The following is a 15,497-nucleotide window of genomic DNA, read 5'->3' as shown; positions in this document are numbered from 1 at the left end:
AGTTACGCTTTGGGGATTTGGGATTTTTTAGATCGAAAATCCAATTATAATCTTAAAAGGGTCGATTAATTTTATAGTAATTATAGTTTGAAGATAAGCAAAGATATTGAACTATTGGATTGGATAATTCTGATCTATTTTCGAAAATATTATGTAAATGTATTTGAATAATATTGTTTTTTTTCTTCATTTTTTAATGTTTTATTATAATTGCTTTGACAATGTTGGTTAAGGTATGGTATTTTTTTTCTTTTATTATTAACATGTAAGTAACTGTTAACATACTTTTCTAAAAATATCTATTTATTCGCAGAATTATATAATTTTGGTAATATTTTTATTATATATTTTACTAATTTCGTATTTTGGTTAGTAAAATACCATGAAATCTTATCAAATATCTTCATTATTATTAATTATTAATCCAAAATATTCAATTTTTGTCGTAATATTTTTTTTTATTTCTGATAATTAATCATTTCTCATTACATAAGGTTAAAGCGTATTTTTTGAACCAAAGCTTTGTTTGAAGAAATATGCACTTTTGAGGGTATTTTTGTAAATATTGTCTGATGAGCTCCAGTTTAATCTCCCCATCCGTAGATGCTACCAAAACCCTAAGGAGTGTTCTTTGCAATCTCCATTAGCCGTCTTTTGTTTTTTAAAAGTTTCTCTCTCTCTCTTTTTTTTAGGTTTTTGGACGATCTAAGCTCACTCTGGTTCTATCTTGTATGGCAAAATCACTTTACGAATTATTCCCCCTTTTTGCCTTTCCTGTTGTTGCTGCTTCAAATTTTGTTTCTTTAAAACTTGTTGGCGTCTTGGTTGTTTTTTCTTATGTGGAATCGATAGAATGGAACTGGGTATTGCTGTGTTGATTAAATGTTTGATCTTTTGATATTAGGTTACTCAAAGGAGGCATCTCCGGTTGCTTACGTAGGTCTCAGGCAAATCCTGGAGGAAAAGTTTTGATTTAGCTTCCGGGTATTAATCAGCGTTACCGTTGGTCGGAGGAAGCCTATGATCATTTAGGGTTTTGGACGATGTTGTCTGAATTGGGGAGAAGGCCAATGGTAGGTGCAGATGAAGGCTCTTTCGGGATTGAATTTGAGAAAGAGTTTGGCTTGTTGCTCAGAGAGAACCGTCGGCAAGAAAGCGACGATCTTGAAAGAGAGCTTAACTTGTACAGGAGTGGCTCTGCCCCTCCTACTGTGGAGGGCTCACTTACTGCCGTAGGTGGTCTGTTTGGAGCTGGCGATGGTGGAAGTGGTTCCACCGCCTTTCAGGAGCTCAGCAGGGATAGGAACGAGACTGGTTTACCTTCTGATGATGATTTCAGGTTTGATCCAGCTTACCATTCGTATTATTACTCGAACGTGAACTTGAACCCTAGGCTGCCTCCTCCTGTGCTCACGCGTGAGGAATTGAGGTACACACAGAGGTTGAAAGGAGGGAGTCCAGTGGTGGGTGGGGTTGGTGATAGGCGAAAAGGGAATCGAGCTGATAATGAAGCTGGTGATCGGTCCTTGTTTTCCAAGCCTCCTGGTTTTGAATCGAGGAAGAGAGAGAATGACGTTGAGATGGAGAAAAACACTCATGACTCTGCTGAGTGGGGTGGGGATGGGTTGATCGGTTTGGGACTTGAACGCAAACAGAAGGTTCTTGCTGATATATTTCAGGATGACTTTGGACGTGGTACTACTCCTGTAACCAGTCATCCTTCTCGTCCTGCTAGCCGAACTGTGTTTGAGGAAAATGCTGAGATTGCCGGTTCTGATGATGCTGAGCTGTCTCATTTGCGTGAACTAGCCTCTGGAAGTAGCCTTGCCGGTTGTGGATCCCACAAAGTGCATTATGTGGCAGCCGTTGGTGGTTCCTTGTCCAGAAGTGCCACTCCTGATCCCCAGCTTGTCGCAATGGTTCCTAGTCCTTGTCCTACACCGATTGGGGCCGGTAGAGCAAGTGCTTCCGATAAAAGAGGAATTAACAATTCTGGGTCATTCAGTAGCATAAGTTCTGGCGTCAATGCTTCTTCTGATATTGTCTCTGCCCTGTCTGGATTGAACTTGTCTGGTAATGGTGAGCCAGATGGAGAAAACATGAATAAGCGGGATCTAGAGCAGAGACAGAACTATATGCTTGCACTTCAAGGTGGTCATAATCAGATAAATCAACATGTATTGTCTAAGAAGTCAGAGCCCCGGCACTATCAGAAATCTGAGGACTTTTCAAACTCATCTTATCGTGGCGATAGGCAGAATGGTTTCCAAAAATCTGGATCGTATTCCGGTAATTCATATATGAAATTCTCTCCGACCTCCACTATTAACGGTGGTTTCGGTGGTTACCCACTTAACCAGCCTGTTACTTCCATGATGTCTGGTCAGCTAGGAACTGGTAACTTTCCACCTCACCTGGAAAACGGAAATGCAGCTTCAGCTTTGGGGTTACAAGGATTTGACTCTAGGGTTCTTGGTGGTGGTATGAGTTCTGGTCACGCCGATAGAATGACCATGGGCAGCTCTGCGTTACAGCATCCTTTTGCTGATCCACTTTATGTTCAGTACCTAAGAACATCTGAATATGCAGCCCATCTTGGAGCCCTCAATGACCCAATGATGGATCATAACCTCTTAGGAAATAACTCTTACATGAACAACTTAGCCGAGATGCAGAGTGCTTACATTGGTCAGTTATTATCTGCCCAGAAGCAACAGTATGTTGCTTCAGTCGGTGGCAAATATGGCGGTGGTTCTAATCAACGCGGTTATCATGGGATGTCGTATCCCGGGAATCCATTAGCCAATCCCGGTTTTCCAAATTCACCTGTTGGATCCGGCAGTCCCATGAGACATAATGACCTGAACATGTCTTATCCGTCTAGGATGAAATATTTGGCTGGTGGATGGCACTTGGATGCTGGTTTGAATGAGGGTTTTGGATCTTCTTTGCTTGAAGAATTCAAGAATAACAAAGCAAAGTGCTTTGAGCTCTCAGAGATTGCTAATCATGTCGTGGAGTTCAGGTACTTACGAATCTTCAACTACTCTCTTCCTTTTTCTTTCTTTTTTATCAGTTGGTTTCTGATCTGATTGTTGTTAAATCTGAATTTACATGAACAGTTCAGATCAGTATGGTAGCCGGTTTATTCAACAAAAGCTTGAGACTGCATCAGTGGAGGAGAAAACCATGGTCTATGAAGAAATCATGCCACATGCTCTTGAACTGATGACTGATGTTTTCGGCAATTATGTGATTCAGAAGGTATGTGCTATATTTATACATGCATACATGCCACAGATCTGGAGTTTTACAAAGTTTGTTGCCTTATATTTTCTCGTCAAGATATTAACGACCATGGGACATCGTCTCCTTTGCAGTTTTTTGAGCATGGACTTCCATCTCAAAGGCGAGAATTGGCTGAGAAGCTCTTCGGTAATGTTCTGACACTTAGCCTTCAGATGTATGGTTGCAGAGTTATCCAAAAGGTACCGAGTTCTTCAATGTCAGTGCTAAAATATCTTGAATATGGATACATTTTCAATCTCACGGTTAACAGCTCTTGCAATCTTGTTCAACTTTTTTAGGCCATTGAGGTTGTTGATCTTGACCACAAGATCAAGATGGTAAAAGAGCTCGACGGCAATGTTATGCGTTGTGTAAGGGATCAGAACGGGAACCACGTCATTCAAAAATGCATTGAATGCATTCCCGAGGAGAATATCCAATTCATCATCTCGACATTCTTTGATCAGATTGTGACTCTTTCAACACATCCTTATGGATGCCGCGTTGTACAGGTAAAAAAATGTGGATTTTACTGTCTCAATGATAAAAAGATTAAAACTTTTGCCTGACCCGTTCTCTTATTTTTTTCCGGGATCTTTGTTCAGAGGATTCTAGAGCGCTGCAAAGACCAGAACACTCAGAATAAGGTCATGGATGAGATATTAAACTCTGTTAGCATGTTAGCCCAGGATCAATATGGGAACTATGTTGTTCAGGTACCTGTCTTCTATATTTATCGTGCAACTTAGCGTAAAAACTGATTCATATTCGGAGAAAAAACGATATTTTCATTTTTTTTTAGCTTTAGTTTCTTTCCATTTTGTTTTATTGTCTTTAACAAAGCATTTCTGTTCATTATGTTATGATTTGGTTTTCTGATATAATAACTTAATTCTGAGATGCCTACTTATATGTGAATTTCGTGTGGGATAAACAGCATGTTCTTGAGCATGGAAAGCCTCATGAGCGGTCCATAATAATAAAGGAGTTAGCCGGGAAGATAGTTCAGATGAGTCAGCAAAAATTTGCCTCCAATGTCGTCGAAAAGTGTCTGACTTTTGGCGATGCCTCTGAGCGTCTGCTGCTTGTTAACGAGATGCTTGGCACGACTGATGAAAATGAGCCTCTTCAGGTCTGTTCAGATGTTCTGTTGAGCCGGAAAACCAAACTTTTCGAAGTTTATCCCGTTTATTCTAATTTTCGTCACTATTTCTCGTCTAATCTTGCCTTGTCATGAATGGCATTGAGGAGAATACCATGTTTTCTGATGTCATTTTTGTTATTTTTCTGCTTTTTGTTCAGGCAATGATGAAAGATCAGTTCGGGAACTATGTTGTGCAAAAGGTCCTGGAGACTTGTGACGATCAAATGAGAGGGCTCATACTCTCCCGAATTAAGATTCATCTGAATGCCCTTAAGAAATATACTTATGGGAAGCACATTGTTGCACGTGTTGAGAAACTTGTCGCCACAGGAGGTAACGTTTAACGTTCATGAATGTTCATTTCACGCCTGAAACACTGTAGATGAATGTATGTACATGTGGAATTACATCTTATGAAGCCGTCCCTTGAAGCAGATGAACCCGCACACATGGAACTATGCCTGTATGCACATGCATATATGCATTTCTGCACATGTGAAGCATAACTGTGAAAAGATCAACAAAAACGCTCTCGGAAACAGTTTTTTCCCGAGCTTGTTATTGTGGATAATGGGTTATGTTCATGGCCTTGATTCAATACTGAAAGTCTGAAACTTCTGAATATGGTTGCAGAGCGGAGAATGGCTGCGCAGACTCTGAACGTAGGGAACCAAAGCCATTGTACAGTCAACACCGAGGAGGCTTTATTAGTGTAAGAGAGAAAAGCCCTTTAGGACCAACGCTGATTTCTTTACCCATCTTTGTCATGAGCTGAGCTGAGCTGACTCGGAGACAAGACACAGAAGTGGAGAGTAACTGAAGTTTGCTATGCTCTGTTCCTTTTTTCAATCTCTGTACATTTTGTAGGGTTTTCCCATAGGCTCCGTCTTTATTCTTTTACATACATAAATAGCAGAGGCTGAAAATCGGAGACTGAGTATACGTATAAAGAAAGATGAGATCCGACCCAATGTAAAAAATGCTTGGATTAGTCGTTTGGGTTAGGTTCATGATCTTCTTATATATATGTACATATATTTCTCTGTTCGTCTCTGCATTACTTCATATAGATTAGTATATATCATCAAGAGACAACACTCACCAAGACTATGGCTTTAATGCCTCAGTTACTTTCGAGTGTGATGATAAGTTTCAATTCCAATGAGTGGAAAACAATCAGAGCGAGTGAAAATGAAGCAGCAGAGGCACAAAAGCCCAATGCTTTATTATATACCGATGATGGATGCTGTAAGAAGAATCTAACTGTAGTAGAACACACAGAAACTGGACTAAGTGTTAGTCCCGCGAGCTAGATTAGCTCGATCCTGGTGCCATGGATGCGTATTACTTGTCATTCACGCCACCACCGCCGACAGAAGGGTAGGACGCCATGGATCCGTACTTATTCCCCGTCCAGCCTTTCTGCTGCATCATAAATGGATTCAATTCAAAGACGCCAGGGCCTCCGGTGGCATGATGATAGTGATCATGACCATGACTATGACGGTGAAGATGATGATGATATCCCTGCATACCCATCGTCGGCGGTGGTGCCCCGTACGGCACGGGAATCGGTAACACCATGTTTCCGGAAGCTCCACCGCCGTCGTGAAAGCTCTGTGGAGGCACAGGCGTTGACGAGAAGAGATGGTCGTCGGAGGAAGGAGCCTCCGTCGTCAAGCCCTGCATCCGCTTGAGGTATAACCTGTATTTCTGCAGGTGAGACGCGACGTTCTCGCGAGTGAGGCCTTCCACGTTCATCAGCTGCATAATCGTCTTGGGCACGGCGTTTTTTATCCCCAAGTGAGCCACCACGTCCACGAATCTCTTGTGCAGCTGCGGCGTCCACACCAGACGCGCCCGCTTCACCGACCTCCCCGATGGATCCTCCGTTCCCGAATCCGCCTCCTCCTCCGCCGCCGTGGCTCCGATTCGACGCTGCTTCTTCGGATCCGACCCGACCCGGTCCTCATCCGCCGCGACTGTCGTCTTGAAGCTGTTACTGTTGTTGTTGGACGACGAGGCGTGAGCTCCGGTGGAGCCGTTGCGAAGAGCGGAGAGCGTGGTCTGCGACGCGTGATTCACATCCTGGATCGTACGGCTCTGCTCAGGGGAGACGCTGAAAGCCAACGCGAGCTCCGTCGGGACCAGTGGCTGAGACAGCGGCATCAAATCCTCGCAGCTCGGGAGACCCATCTCCCACTCCACAACCCTATCTTCATTACAGCCGTCGTCTCCGGGAACCTCGTACTCCGTCATCTTCACTTCCTCTCCCATTTTATCCCTCGTTTCTCCCTAATTTTTCTTGGAGGTTTGAAGCCCCTGACTCAGAGACTCAAAATCGATGAGATTTCGGATCAGAAATCGGAGCAGCAATACGGCGGAAAATTCTTAGCGACCTGTTTGGAAGGCCAGAAAATTCGAGAAACGTTTTCCCCAGGAAAAAAAAAAGATGGAGAGAAAAAGTGCAATATCTGACTCTAGATCGGCCCGATTATTGCCAACGTGGACGAGTTAGCCAGATATTTAAGATCTTCTAAGTATCTATCACTCTACCCCATTGTAAGAGAGACACGTGTCCATCCTGCCAATCACCACTTGCCACGTCATGACTATATTTGCTAACCCGTACTCACAACTGTAGCTGATCGAATATGAAATTACCAGACTGGGCATAAAGGGTTTGCAGGTAAGTTGACGAGAAGAGGCCAAGTAAGAGGCCCTAAGGGTGTTTCTGTCAAATCATGAAAACACCGACTCAAGTGGCCCTGTGGGCCCAAAAAGAGAGGGTAGAAAATGGGTGAATGTGGGCCGATGATGTGAACAGACAGCTGGAGAGAGAAAGAAAAAGAAGATGCGTGAGGTTACGTCATCACAGCCGTTGGATTGCGGTTTAAAGATATTTATGGAAGCATCGAGGATCAATCTAACGATGAAGAGGCGAGGACATGACGTCACTTATCAGAACAACAAGGAATTGACTTCTGACGTTTAACGCAAAACAATCATCGGCAAGTTGCAATATGTAAATTAGCTGTAAGAAAGAAATATATAATAATAATAATAACCATCGATTATATAATAATGCGGAAATACACAAATATATAAATATATATATATATATAAGAGCCTGAAAGTAAAAGACATTAAGCTTTCATACTCGAACGATTAATACAAGCATGAGTTTTTTTTACAGTGGGTGGGTTCTGATCTTTCTCTATATATAAACTCAGATTCGGATTTAAGCCTCTGCTATTTGTGTACGTAAAAAGGAAAAAAAGATAGAGCCTATGGGAAAACCCTACAAAATGTACAGAGATTGGAAGCAAGGAGGAGGAAGCAGACAAGGAACAGAGCAAACTTCAGTTATTCTCCACTTCCGTGTCTTGTCTCCGAGTCAGCTCACGACAAAGATGGATAGAGAAATCAGTTTTGGTCTTAAAAGGGCCTTTCTCTCTTACAGTAAAGCCTCCTCGGTGTTAACTGTACAATGGCTTTAGCTTCCTACGTTCAGAGACTGCGCAGCCATTCTCCGCTCTGCAACCATATTCACAAGTTTCAGACTTTCAGTATTTGATTCAAGACCATGAAGATAACCCATTACCCACAGTATCAAGCTCCGACAAAAGACTGTTTCCGAGAGTGGTTTTGATCTTTTCACAGTTGCTGAATCCGCGAATACACATTCTTTACACCGAGTAGACTGCTACCATACATACACACACTCGTTCACATGTGCAGAAATGTGCGTATATATGTCCGTAAGGGTCGGATTCGCAAGGAGTAATCCCATATATACATGCACGTACATGCATTCATCTACAGTATTTAAGGCATGTCTGAAACGTTACCTCCAGTGGCGACAAGTTTCTCAACACGTGCAACAATGTGCTTCCCGTAGGTGTACTTCTTAAGGGCATTCAGATGAATCTTGATTCGGGAGAGTATGAGCTCTCTCATTTGATCGTCACAAGTCTCCAGAACCTTTTGCACGACATCGTTCCCAAACTGATCTTTCATCATTGCCTGAAACAAAAACAAAAAAAGGCAAAGAAAAAACAAAAATGACATCAGAAAACAGTATTCTACTCAACGCACTCATGACAAGGCAAGATTATACGAGAATTCATGACGAAAATCAGAATAAACGGGGTAAAATTCGTAAAGCATCGGTTTATTGAGTCAAGGGAACATCTGAAAAGACCTGAAGAGGCTCATTTTCATCAGTGGTGCCCAGCATCTCGTTAACAAGCAGCAGACGCTCAGAGGCATCGCCAAAAGTCAGACACTTTTCGATGACATTGGAGGCAAATTTTTGCTGACTCATCTGAACTATCTTCCCGGCTAACTCCTTTATTATTATGGACCGCTCATGAGGCTTTCCATGCTCAAGAACATGCTGTTTATCCCACACGAAATTCACATATAAGTAGGCATCTCAGAATGAAGTTATTATATCAGAAAGCCATATAAGAACATAACGAACACAAATGCTCTGTTAAAGACAATAAAACGAGATGAAAGGAAGCTCAAGAATATGAAAGTATTGTTTTTTTTTTCCGGATATGAATCAGTTTTTACGCTAAGTTACACGATAAATATAGAAGACAGGTACCTGAACAACATAGTTCCCATACTGATCCTGGGCTAACATGCTAACAGAGTTTAATATCTCATCCATGACCATATTCTGAGTGTTCTGGTCTTTGCAGCGCTCTAGAATCCTCTGAACAAAGATCCCGGAAAAAAAATAAGAGAACGGGTCGGGCAAAAGTTTTAATCTTTTTATCATTGAGACAGTAAAATCCACATTTTTTTACCTGTACAACACGGCATCCATAAGGATGTGTTGAAAGAGTCACAATCTGATCAAAGAATGTCGAGACGATGAATTGGATATTCCCCTCGGGAATGCATTCAATGCATTTTTGGATGACGTGGTTCCCGTTCTGATCCCTTACACAACGCATAACATTACCCTCAAGCTCTTTTACCATCTCGATCTTGTGGTCAAGATCAACAACCTCTATGGCCTAAACAGGTTGAACAAGATTGCAAGAGCCGTTAACCGTGAGATTGAAAATGTATCCATATTCAAGATATTATAGCTCTGACATTGAAAAACTCATTACCTTTTGGATAACTCTGCAACCATACATCTGAAGGCTAAATGTCAGAACATTACCGAAGAGCTTCTCGGCCAATTCTCGCCTTTGAGATGGAAGTCCATGCTCGAAAAACTGCAAAGGAGACGATGTCCCTTGGTCGATAAATATCTTGACGTGAAGATATAAAGCAACAAACTTTGTAAAACTCAAGGTCTCTGCCATGTATGCATGCATGTATGTATACATACCTTCTGAATCACATAATTACCGAAAACATCAGTCATCAGTTCAAGAGCATGTGGCATGATTTCTTCATAGACCATGGTTTTCTCCTCCACTGAAGCAGTCTCAAGCTTTTGTTGAATAAACCGACTACCATACTGATCCGAACTATTCATGTAAATTCAGATTTAACAACAAGCAAATCAGAAACCAACCGATAAAAAAGAGGGAAAAGGGAAGAGAGTAGTTGAAGATTCGTAAGTACCTGAACTCCGCGACATGGTTAGCAATCTCTGAGAGCTCAAAGCACTTTGCTTTGTTGTTCTTGAATTCTTCAAGCAAAGAAGATCCAAAACCCTCATCAAAACCAGCATCCAAGTGCCATCCACCAGCCAAATTTCTCATCCTGGACGGATAAGACATATTCAGGTCATTATGTCTCATGGGACTGCCAGATCCAACAGGTGAATTTGGTAAACCGGGATTGGCTAATGGACTCCCGGGATACGACATCCCATAATAACCTCGTTGATTAGAACCACCGCCGTATTTGCCACCGACTGAAGCAACATACTGTTGCTTCTGGGCAGATAATAACTGATCAATGTAAGCTCTCTGCATCTCGGCTAAGTTGTTCATGTAAGAGTTATTGCCTAAGAGGTTATGATCCATCATTGGGTCATTGAGAGCTGCAAGCTGGGCTGCATATTCAGATGTTCTTAGGTACTGAACATAAAGTGGATCAACAAAAGGATGCTGTAACGCAGAGCTGCCCATGGCCGTTCTATCGGTGTGACCAGAACTCAAACCACCACCAAGAACCCTAGAGTCAAATCCTTGTAACCCCAAAGCTGAAGCTGCATTTCCGTTTTCCAGGTGAGGTGGAAAGTTACCAGTTCCTAGCTGACCAGACATCATAGAAGTAACAGGCGGATTAAGTGAGTAACCACCTAAACCACCATTAAGAGTAGAGGTCGGAGAGCCTTTCATATATGAATTAGCGGAATACGAGCCAGATTTTTGAAAGCCATGCTGCCTATCCCCACGATAAGATGAGTTTGAAAAGTCAACCGATTTCTGGTAGTGCCCGGGCTCTGACTTCCTAGACATTACATGTTGATTCATCTGATTATGACCACCTTGAAGTGCAAGCATATAGCTCTGTCTCTGCTCTAGATCCCACTTATTCATATTTTCTCCATCTGGCCCACCATTACCTGACAAGTTCATTCCAGACAGAGCAGAGGCAATATTGGAAGAAGCATTGACACCAGAAGTTATGTTACTGAACGACCCAGAACTGTTAACTTCTCTTTTATCAGAAGCACTTGCTCTACCGGCCCCAATCGGTGTAGGGCAGGGACTAGGAACCCTGGCAACAAGTTGGGGATCAGGAGTGGCACTTCTGGACAAGGAACCACCAACGTAATGCACTTTGTGGGACCCACTGCCAGTGCCGGCCAGGCTACTTCCAGAGGCTAGTTCACGCAAATGAGAAAGCTCAGCGTCAACAGAACCGGCAATCTCAGCATTTTCATCAAACACAGTTCGGCTGGCGGGGCGAGAAGGGTAACTGGCTACAGGAGTACCACGTCCAAAGTCATCCTGAAAGATATCAGCAAGACTCTTCTGTTTGCTTTCATGTCCCAAACCAGGCAAACCGATCAACCCATCACCACCCCACTCAGTAGAGGCCCGAGTGTTTTTCTCCATCTCAACGTCATTCTCCCTCTTTCTCGATTCAAAACCAGGAGGCATGGAAAACAAGGACCGATCACCAGCTTCAGTATCAGCTCGATTCACTTTTCGCATATCACCAATCCCACCCACCATTGAACGCCCTCCTTTCATCCTCTGTGTGTACCTCAATTCCTCACGTGTGAGCACAGGAGGGGGCAGCCTAGGGTTCAAGTTCACGTTCGAGTAATAATATGAATGGTAAGCTGGATCAAACCTAAAATCATCATCAGAAGGTAAACCACTCTCATTCCTACCCCTGCTGGGCCCCTGAAAAGCGGTGGAACCACTTCCACCACCGCCAGTTCCAAAGAGACCACCTACGGCACTAAGTGAACCCTCCACAGTAGGAGGGGCAGAGCCACTCCTGTACAAGTTGAGCTCTCTTTCAAGATCATCGCTTTCTTGCCTACGGTTCTCTCTGAGTAACAAGCCAAACTCTTTCTCAAAATCAACCCCGAAAGATCCTTCGTCTGCACCTACCATTGGCCTTCTCCCCAATTCAGACAACACCGTCCAAAACCCTAATTGATCATATGCTTCCTCTGACCAACGGTAATGCCGATTACTACCCGGAAGCTAAAATCGCAACCTAAACCTCAAGGAAACCTCAAAATCAAAACTTTTCCTCCAGGATTTGCCTAAGAATCAACGTAAGCTGCTGGCGATACCTCCTTTGAGTAACCTGATATCAAAAGATCAAACCTTTAATCAACACAACAATACCCAGTTCATCGATTCCACAGACGAAAAAAAATAACCAAGACGCCAACAAGCTCAAAAGAAACAAAATTTGAAGCAGCAACAACCGGAAGGAGGCAAAGAGGGGGAATAATTAGTGAAGTGATTGTGCCATACAAGATAGAACCGGAGTGAGCTTAGATCGCCACAAAACCCAAGAAAAAAATAGAGAGAGAAACTAAAAAAAAAAAAGAGGTTTCAAGGGAGATCAATACGGGCGGCTAATGGAGATTGCAAAAAACACTCCTTAGGGTTTTGGTAGCCTCTACGGATGGAGAGGTTAAACTGGAGCTCATCAGCCAATATTTTTACAAAAATACCCCTCCAAAATGCATATTTCTTCAAAGCTTTTGTCTCCGAAAAAATTACGCCTTAACCTTAAGAATATCTTTGAAAATAACCCCTATAAGTAATATGATCATATATGACTCAAAAACTTAATAATATGGAAATTAGGATTTTCAATATAACACTCTATTATTATTGAAGATATATACAAATGATTATATTATTTATTCACAACACATTTAAACATTGTTATTCCTTATAAAGATTTACAATTATTTATGGAAACAAATCTAAGTGCAACCTTTTTTTTCACCATATAATCTATAAAACCAATGAAGAGAGACTAGTAACAGGAAAAACTATATAAAAATGATCATATATGTATATAAAACCTATGAAAAGAGACTAATAATAGAAAAAAACTACAAATTACCATATATTCTACATATATAAAACCTATGAAAAGAGAACAAAACTTACAAGTAATAAATATTTGTATATTTATATATATACATTAATTGTAGGTGCATTCCGTTTAGCCCATATTTCATATATATAGATATGGCAAATAATGCAAGCTGTCCATTAGTTTGTAATGATCTATAAAACCATCATGTATAATATAAAACCTATGAATAATAGGAAAAACTGCAAATTTTCTATATATAAAACCTATGAAAAGAGACCGAAAATAGAAAAACAAAACCACAAGAAATAAATATTTGTATGTATACATTGTATAGTTGATATATACACAAATAACATATAAAACAAAACCTTCAAAACGTTTTATTCCTTTTAAAGATATACAAAACAAATATATAAGCGCCTGTATATGTGCTCATGCGTCTTTGCAAGCTTTGGCTTATTAATCCCAAATTGACATTTAAGATCTCAAAAAACATGGCGGCTGGCCATAACCACCATGTTCTTGACTTGTGTCTCTTCCTCACCACAGCCATGGTCCTGTTGCAAAACACCATGGCTTACCCTCTGTCCACGAACTCGAGATGGATCGTGAACGAGGGAGGCCAACGGGTTAAGCTCGCGTGCGTGAACTGGCCGTCGCACCTGCAGCCGGTCGTGGCAGAAGGGCTGAGCCAGCAGCCGGTCACCGAGATAGCCAACAGGATCGTCGCTATGAAGTTCAATTGCGTTAGGCTCACTTGGCCACTTGAGTTAGCCATTAACGACACTTTGGCTAACAGTGTCACCGTCAGGCAATCTTTCCAAAGCCTTGGCTTGAACGATGACATTGATGGTATCCAGAGAAAAAACCCTAATTTTATCGATCTACCCCTCATTGAAGCCTTGAAGTTAAGTACAATATGTATTTATATATAACAAATTAAGGGTATTCGAGTTTTTGGTCTGACTTTTACATGACGTGACGTATTGTTTGATATCGAATCGCTATTTGTTCGTTTCAGACAGTTGTAAATGTATTGGGACAAAAGGGAGTGATGGTAATATTAGACAACCACCTTACAGTGCCGGGATGGTGCTGCAGCGCCGGTGACGGCAACGGCTTCTTCGGCGACAGGTTCTTCGATCCTACGGCCTGGATCAACGGCTGGAAAAAGATGGCCGGAATATTTAACGGCGTTAGTAACGTCATCGGGATGAGTCTACGTAACGAGCTCAGAGGACGAAAGCAGAACGTCAACGATTGGTACACGTAAGTATTGTATAGTTTATCTCTACATATACTCCGTTATTTTTTGCCTATATATCCAATACATATACATATGTGCATAGATACATGCAACAAGGAGCAGAGGCAATCCACTCGGTAAACCCCAACGTACTTGTGATCATGTCCGGATTAGGGTTCGACACTGACCTTTCCTTTGTCCAAAACCGACCCGTCAGCCTATCGTTCGCGGGAAAGCTCGTGTTCGAGCTCCACTGGTACAGCTGGTACGGCGGGATTGATTGGGGGGCAGGTAACGCCTGCGGAAAATTCCGCGACAAAGTTAAGTGGAAGGCGGGTTTCCTTCTGGACAAAGGGTTTCCGTTGTTCGTGAGCGAGTTCGGGATCGATCAGACAACGACGAGTGATAAAGAAAAGAGTTACATCGATTGCTTTTTAGGTTGGATGGCTGAAACTGACGTGGACTGGGCTTTATGGGCGCTTACGGGGAGCTATTACCTGAGAGACGGAGCTCGACGAGCCGATGAGCATTTCGGCGCTCTCACTACCGACTGGATTTTGGCGAGGAATCCCTACTTCTTGGCCAGATTACCCTTTAGGGCACGATCTGCCCTGCGAGGCAAGTAATCTTGCTTTGTCGGTTGCCCCTTTCCTCATATCTTTTATGTGCTCAGAGCATATGAAAAACAAATGCGTATGATGCAATAAATAATAATTATGAAAATTTCACCGCACCAATCTTTCATACGCTGTCTTTAAGAATACAAATAATTTGGACACAAATACTATATCATTCTGGTTTGATCAATGGACTTCCACTGAGACCATTGATCTCTTTTATAGGAGAGAATGGACCACGTATTCTCTGACTACCACGTGATCACTCCATGGTAAAAGACGCGGGGAACAAGACACTTCCAGAGACGAGAACTGATAGTATACAAACTCTTCTTGTCACCCTTGCATCTATTGAACCACACACGAAGAGCAGAGGAGAAGATATCGTGATCAAAGGGCCTACTTTCCCATCCTTACGCACACACCTGGAGATACCTTCGATCAGTCAGCCTTTAATTTTGGTTGATTAGTATGATGTTGTAGGAGACAAATTGTCCACTCCTAGACTTTCCTTTCTCCTTTAGCAGGTGGCGTTGGAACAACTTCCTACAAAGAACCGTATAACGAGATGACATGCAAGAATCAACATTACGTGCGTTCTCTGATCGACATTTGTTTTTTGACTGCACGAACAACAGTGAAGTTTGGAGAAATCTTGCTTCGACCATGCCCGACATCCTACAATGGTTGTGCCACC

The 15,497-nt window shown here is 42.2% G+C and overlaps 4 protein-coding genes across 4 annotated transcripts; 2 read left to right on the top strand and 2 right to left on the bottom strand.

The window, feature by feature from the left end:
- The first annotated feature begins 620 nt into the window (after nucleotides 1-620).
- On the top strand, nucleotides 621-5,448 carry LOC104810762 (pumilio homolog 2-like). Its single transcript, XM_010537161.2, has 9 exons — nucleotides 621-729; nucleotides 905-3,025; nucleotides 3,123-3,264; nucleotides 3,381-3,488; nucleotides 3,588-3,800; nucleotides 3,894-4,004; nucleotides 4,226-4,420; nucleotides 4,591-4,765; nucleotides 5,066-5,448. The coding sequence occupies exons 2-9, from the start codon at nucleotides 1,044-1,046 to the stop codon at nucleotides 5,146-5,148; spliced, it is 3,009 nt and encodes a 1,002-aa protein (XP_010535463.1). The 5' UTR covers nucleotides 621-729; nucleotides 905-1,043; the 3' UTR covers nucleotides 5,149-5,448.
- Nucleotides 5,449-5,540: 92 nt separating this feature from the next.
- Nucleotides 5,541-6,935, bottom strand: LOC104810761 (transcription factor LUX-like). Its single transcript, XM_010537160.2, has one exon. It carries the CDS (start codon nucleotides 6,707-6,709, stop codon nucleotides 5,777-5,779), a length of 933 nt encoding a protein of 310 aa, XP_010535462.1. The 5' UTR covers nucleotides 6,710-6,935; the 3' UTR covers nucleotides 5,541-5,776.
- Nucleotides 6,936-7,566: 631 nt separating this feature from the next.
- On the bottom strand, nucleotides 7,567-12,234 carry LOC104810760 (pumilio homolog 2-like). Its single transcript, XM_019202254.1, has 9 exons — nucleotides 12,226-12,234; nucleotides 10,028-12,078; nucleotides 9,789-9,930; nucleotides 9,565-9,672; nucleotides 9,253-9,465; nucleotides 9,048-9,158; nucleotides 8,637-8,831; nucleotides 8,284-8,458; nucleotides 7,567-7,969 (listed from the first exon to the last, which is right to left on the bottom strand). Exons 1-9 carry the CDS (start codon nucleotides 12,232-12,234, stop codon nucleotides 7,929-7,931), a joined length of 3,045 nt encoding a protein of 1,014 aa, XP_019057799.1. The 3' UTR covers nucleotides 7,567-7,928.
- Nucleotides 12,235-13,399: 1,165 nt separating this feature from the next.
- Nucleotides 13,400-14,902, top strand: LOC104810759 (endoglucanase-like). The gene is made up of 3 exons (XM_010537156.1): nucleotides 13,400-13,845; nucleotides 13,959-14,206; nucleotides 14,287-14,902. The coding sequence occupies exons 1-3, from the start codon at nucleotides 13,432-13,434 to the stop codon at nucleotides 14,807-14,809; spliced, it is 1,185 nt and encodes a 394-aa protein (XP_010535458.1). The 5' UTR covers nucleotides 13,400-13,431; the 3' UTR covers nucleotides 14,810-14,902.
- Nucleotides 14,903-15,497: the final 595 nt, after the last annotated feature.

Source organism: Tarenaya hassleriana, unplaced genomic scaffold, assembly GCF_000463585.1.
Source record: "Tarenaya hassleriana unplaced genomic scaffold, ASM46358v1 Cleome19, whole genome shotgun sequence".
In the NCBI taxonomy this organism is placed as follows: Eukaryota; Viridiplantae; Streptophyta; class Magnoliopsida; order Brassicales; family Cleomaceae; genus Tarenaya; species Tarenaya hassleriana.
This window is presented reverse-complemented; position numbering and strand designations above follow the sequence as displayed.

Bases quoted from the DNA above. Each gene is read 5' to 3' on its own strand.
- LOC104810762 (XM_010537161.2), top strand. From the start codon at position 1,044: ATGTTGTCTGAATTGGGGAGAAGGCCAATGGTAGGTGCAGATGAAGGC. The intron at 3,026-3,122 runs GTACTTACGAAT...TTACATGAACAG, and splicing joins AATCATGTCGTGGAGTTCAG to TTCAGATCAGTATGGTAGCC. The intron at 3,489-3,587 runs GTACCGAGTTCT...CAACTTTTTTAG, and splicing joins GTTGCAGAGTTATCCAAAAG to GCCATTGAGGTTGTTGATCT.
- LOC104810761 (XM_010537160.2), bottom strand. From the start codon at position 6,709: ATGGGAGAGGAAGTGAAGATGACGGAGTACGAGGTTCCCGGAGACGAC.
- LOC104810760 (XM_019202254.1), bottom strand. The intron at 9,673-9,788 runs GTATGTATACAT...TCTCCTTTGCAG, and splicing joins GTAATTATGTGATTCAGAAG to TTTTTCGAGCATGGACTTCC. The intron at 9,159-9,252 runs GTAAAAAAATGT...ATCTTTGTTCAG, and splicing joins ATGGATGCCGTGTTGTACAG to AGGATTCTAGAGCGCTGCAA.
- LOC104810759 (XM_010537156.1), top strand. From the start codon at position 13,432: ATGGCGGCTGGCCATAACCACCATGTTCTTGACTTGTGTCTCTTCCTC. The intron at 13,846-13,958 runs TTAAGTACAATA...TGTTCGTTTCAG, and splicing joins CCCTCATTGAAGCCTTGAAG to ACAGTTGTAAATGTATTGGG. The intron at 14,207-14,286 runs GTAAGTATTGTA...ATATGTGCATAG, and splicing joins AACGTCAACGATTGGTACAC to ATACATGCAACAAGGAGCAG.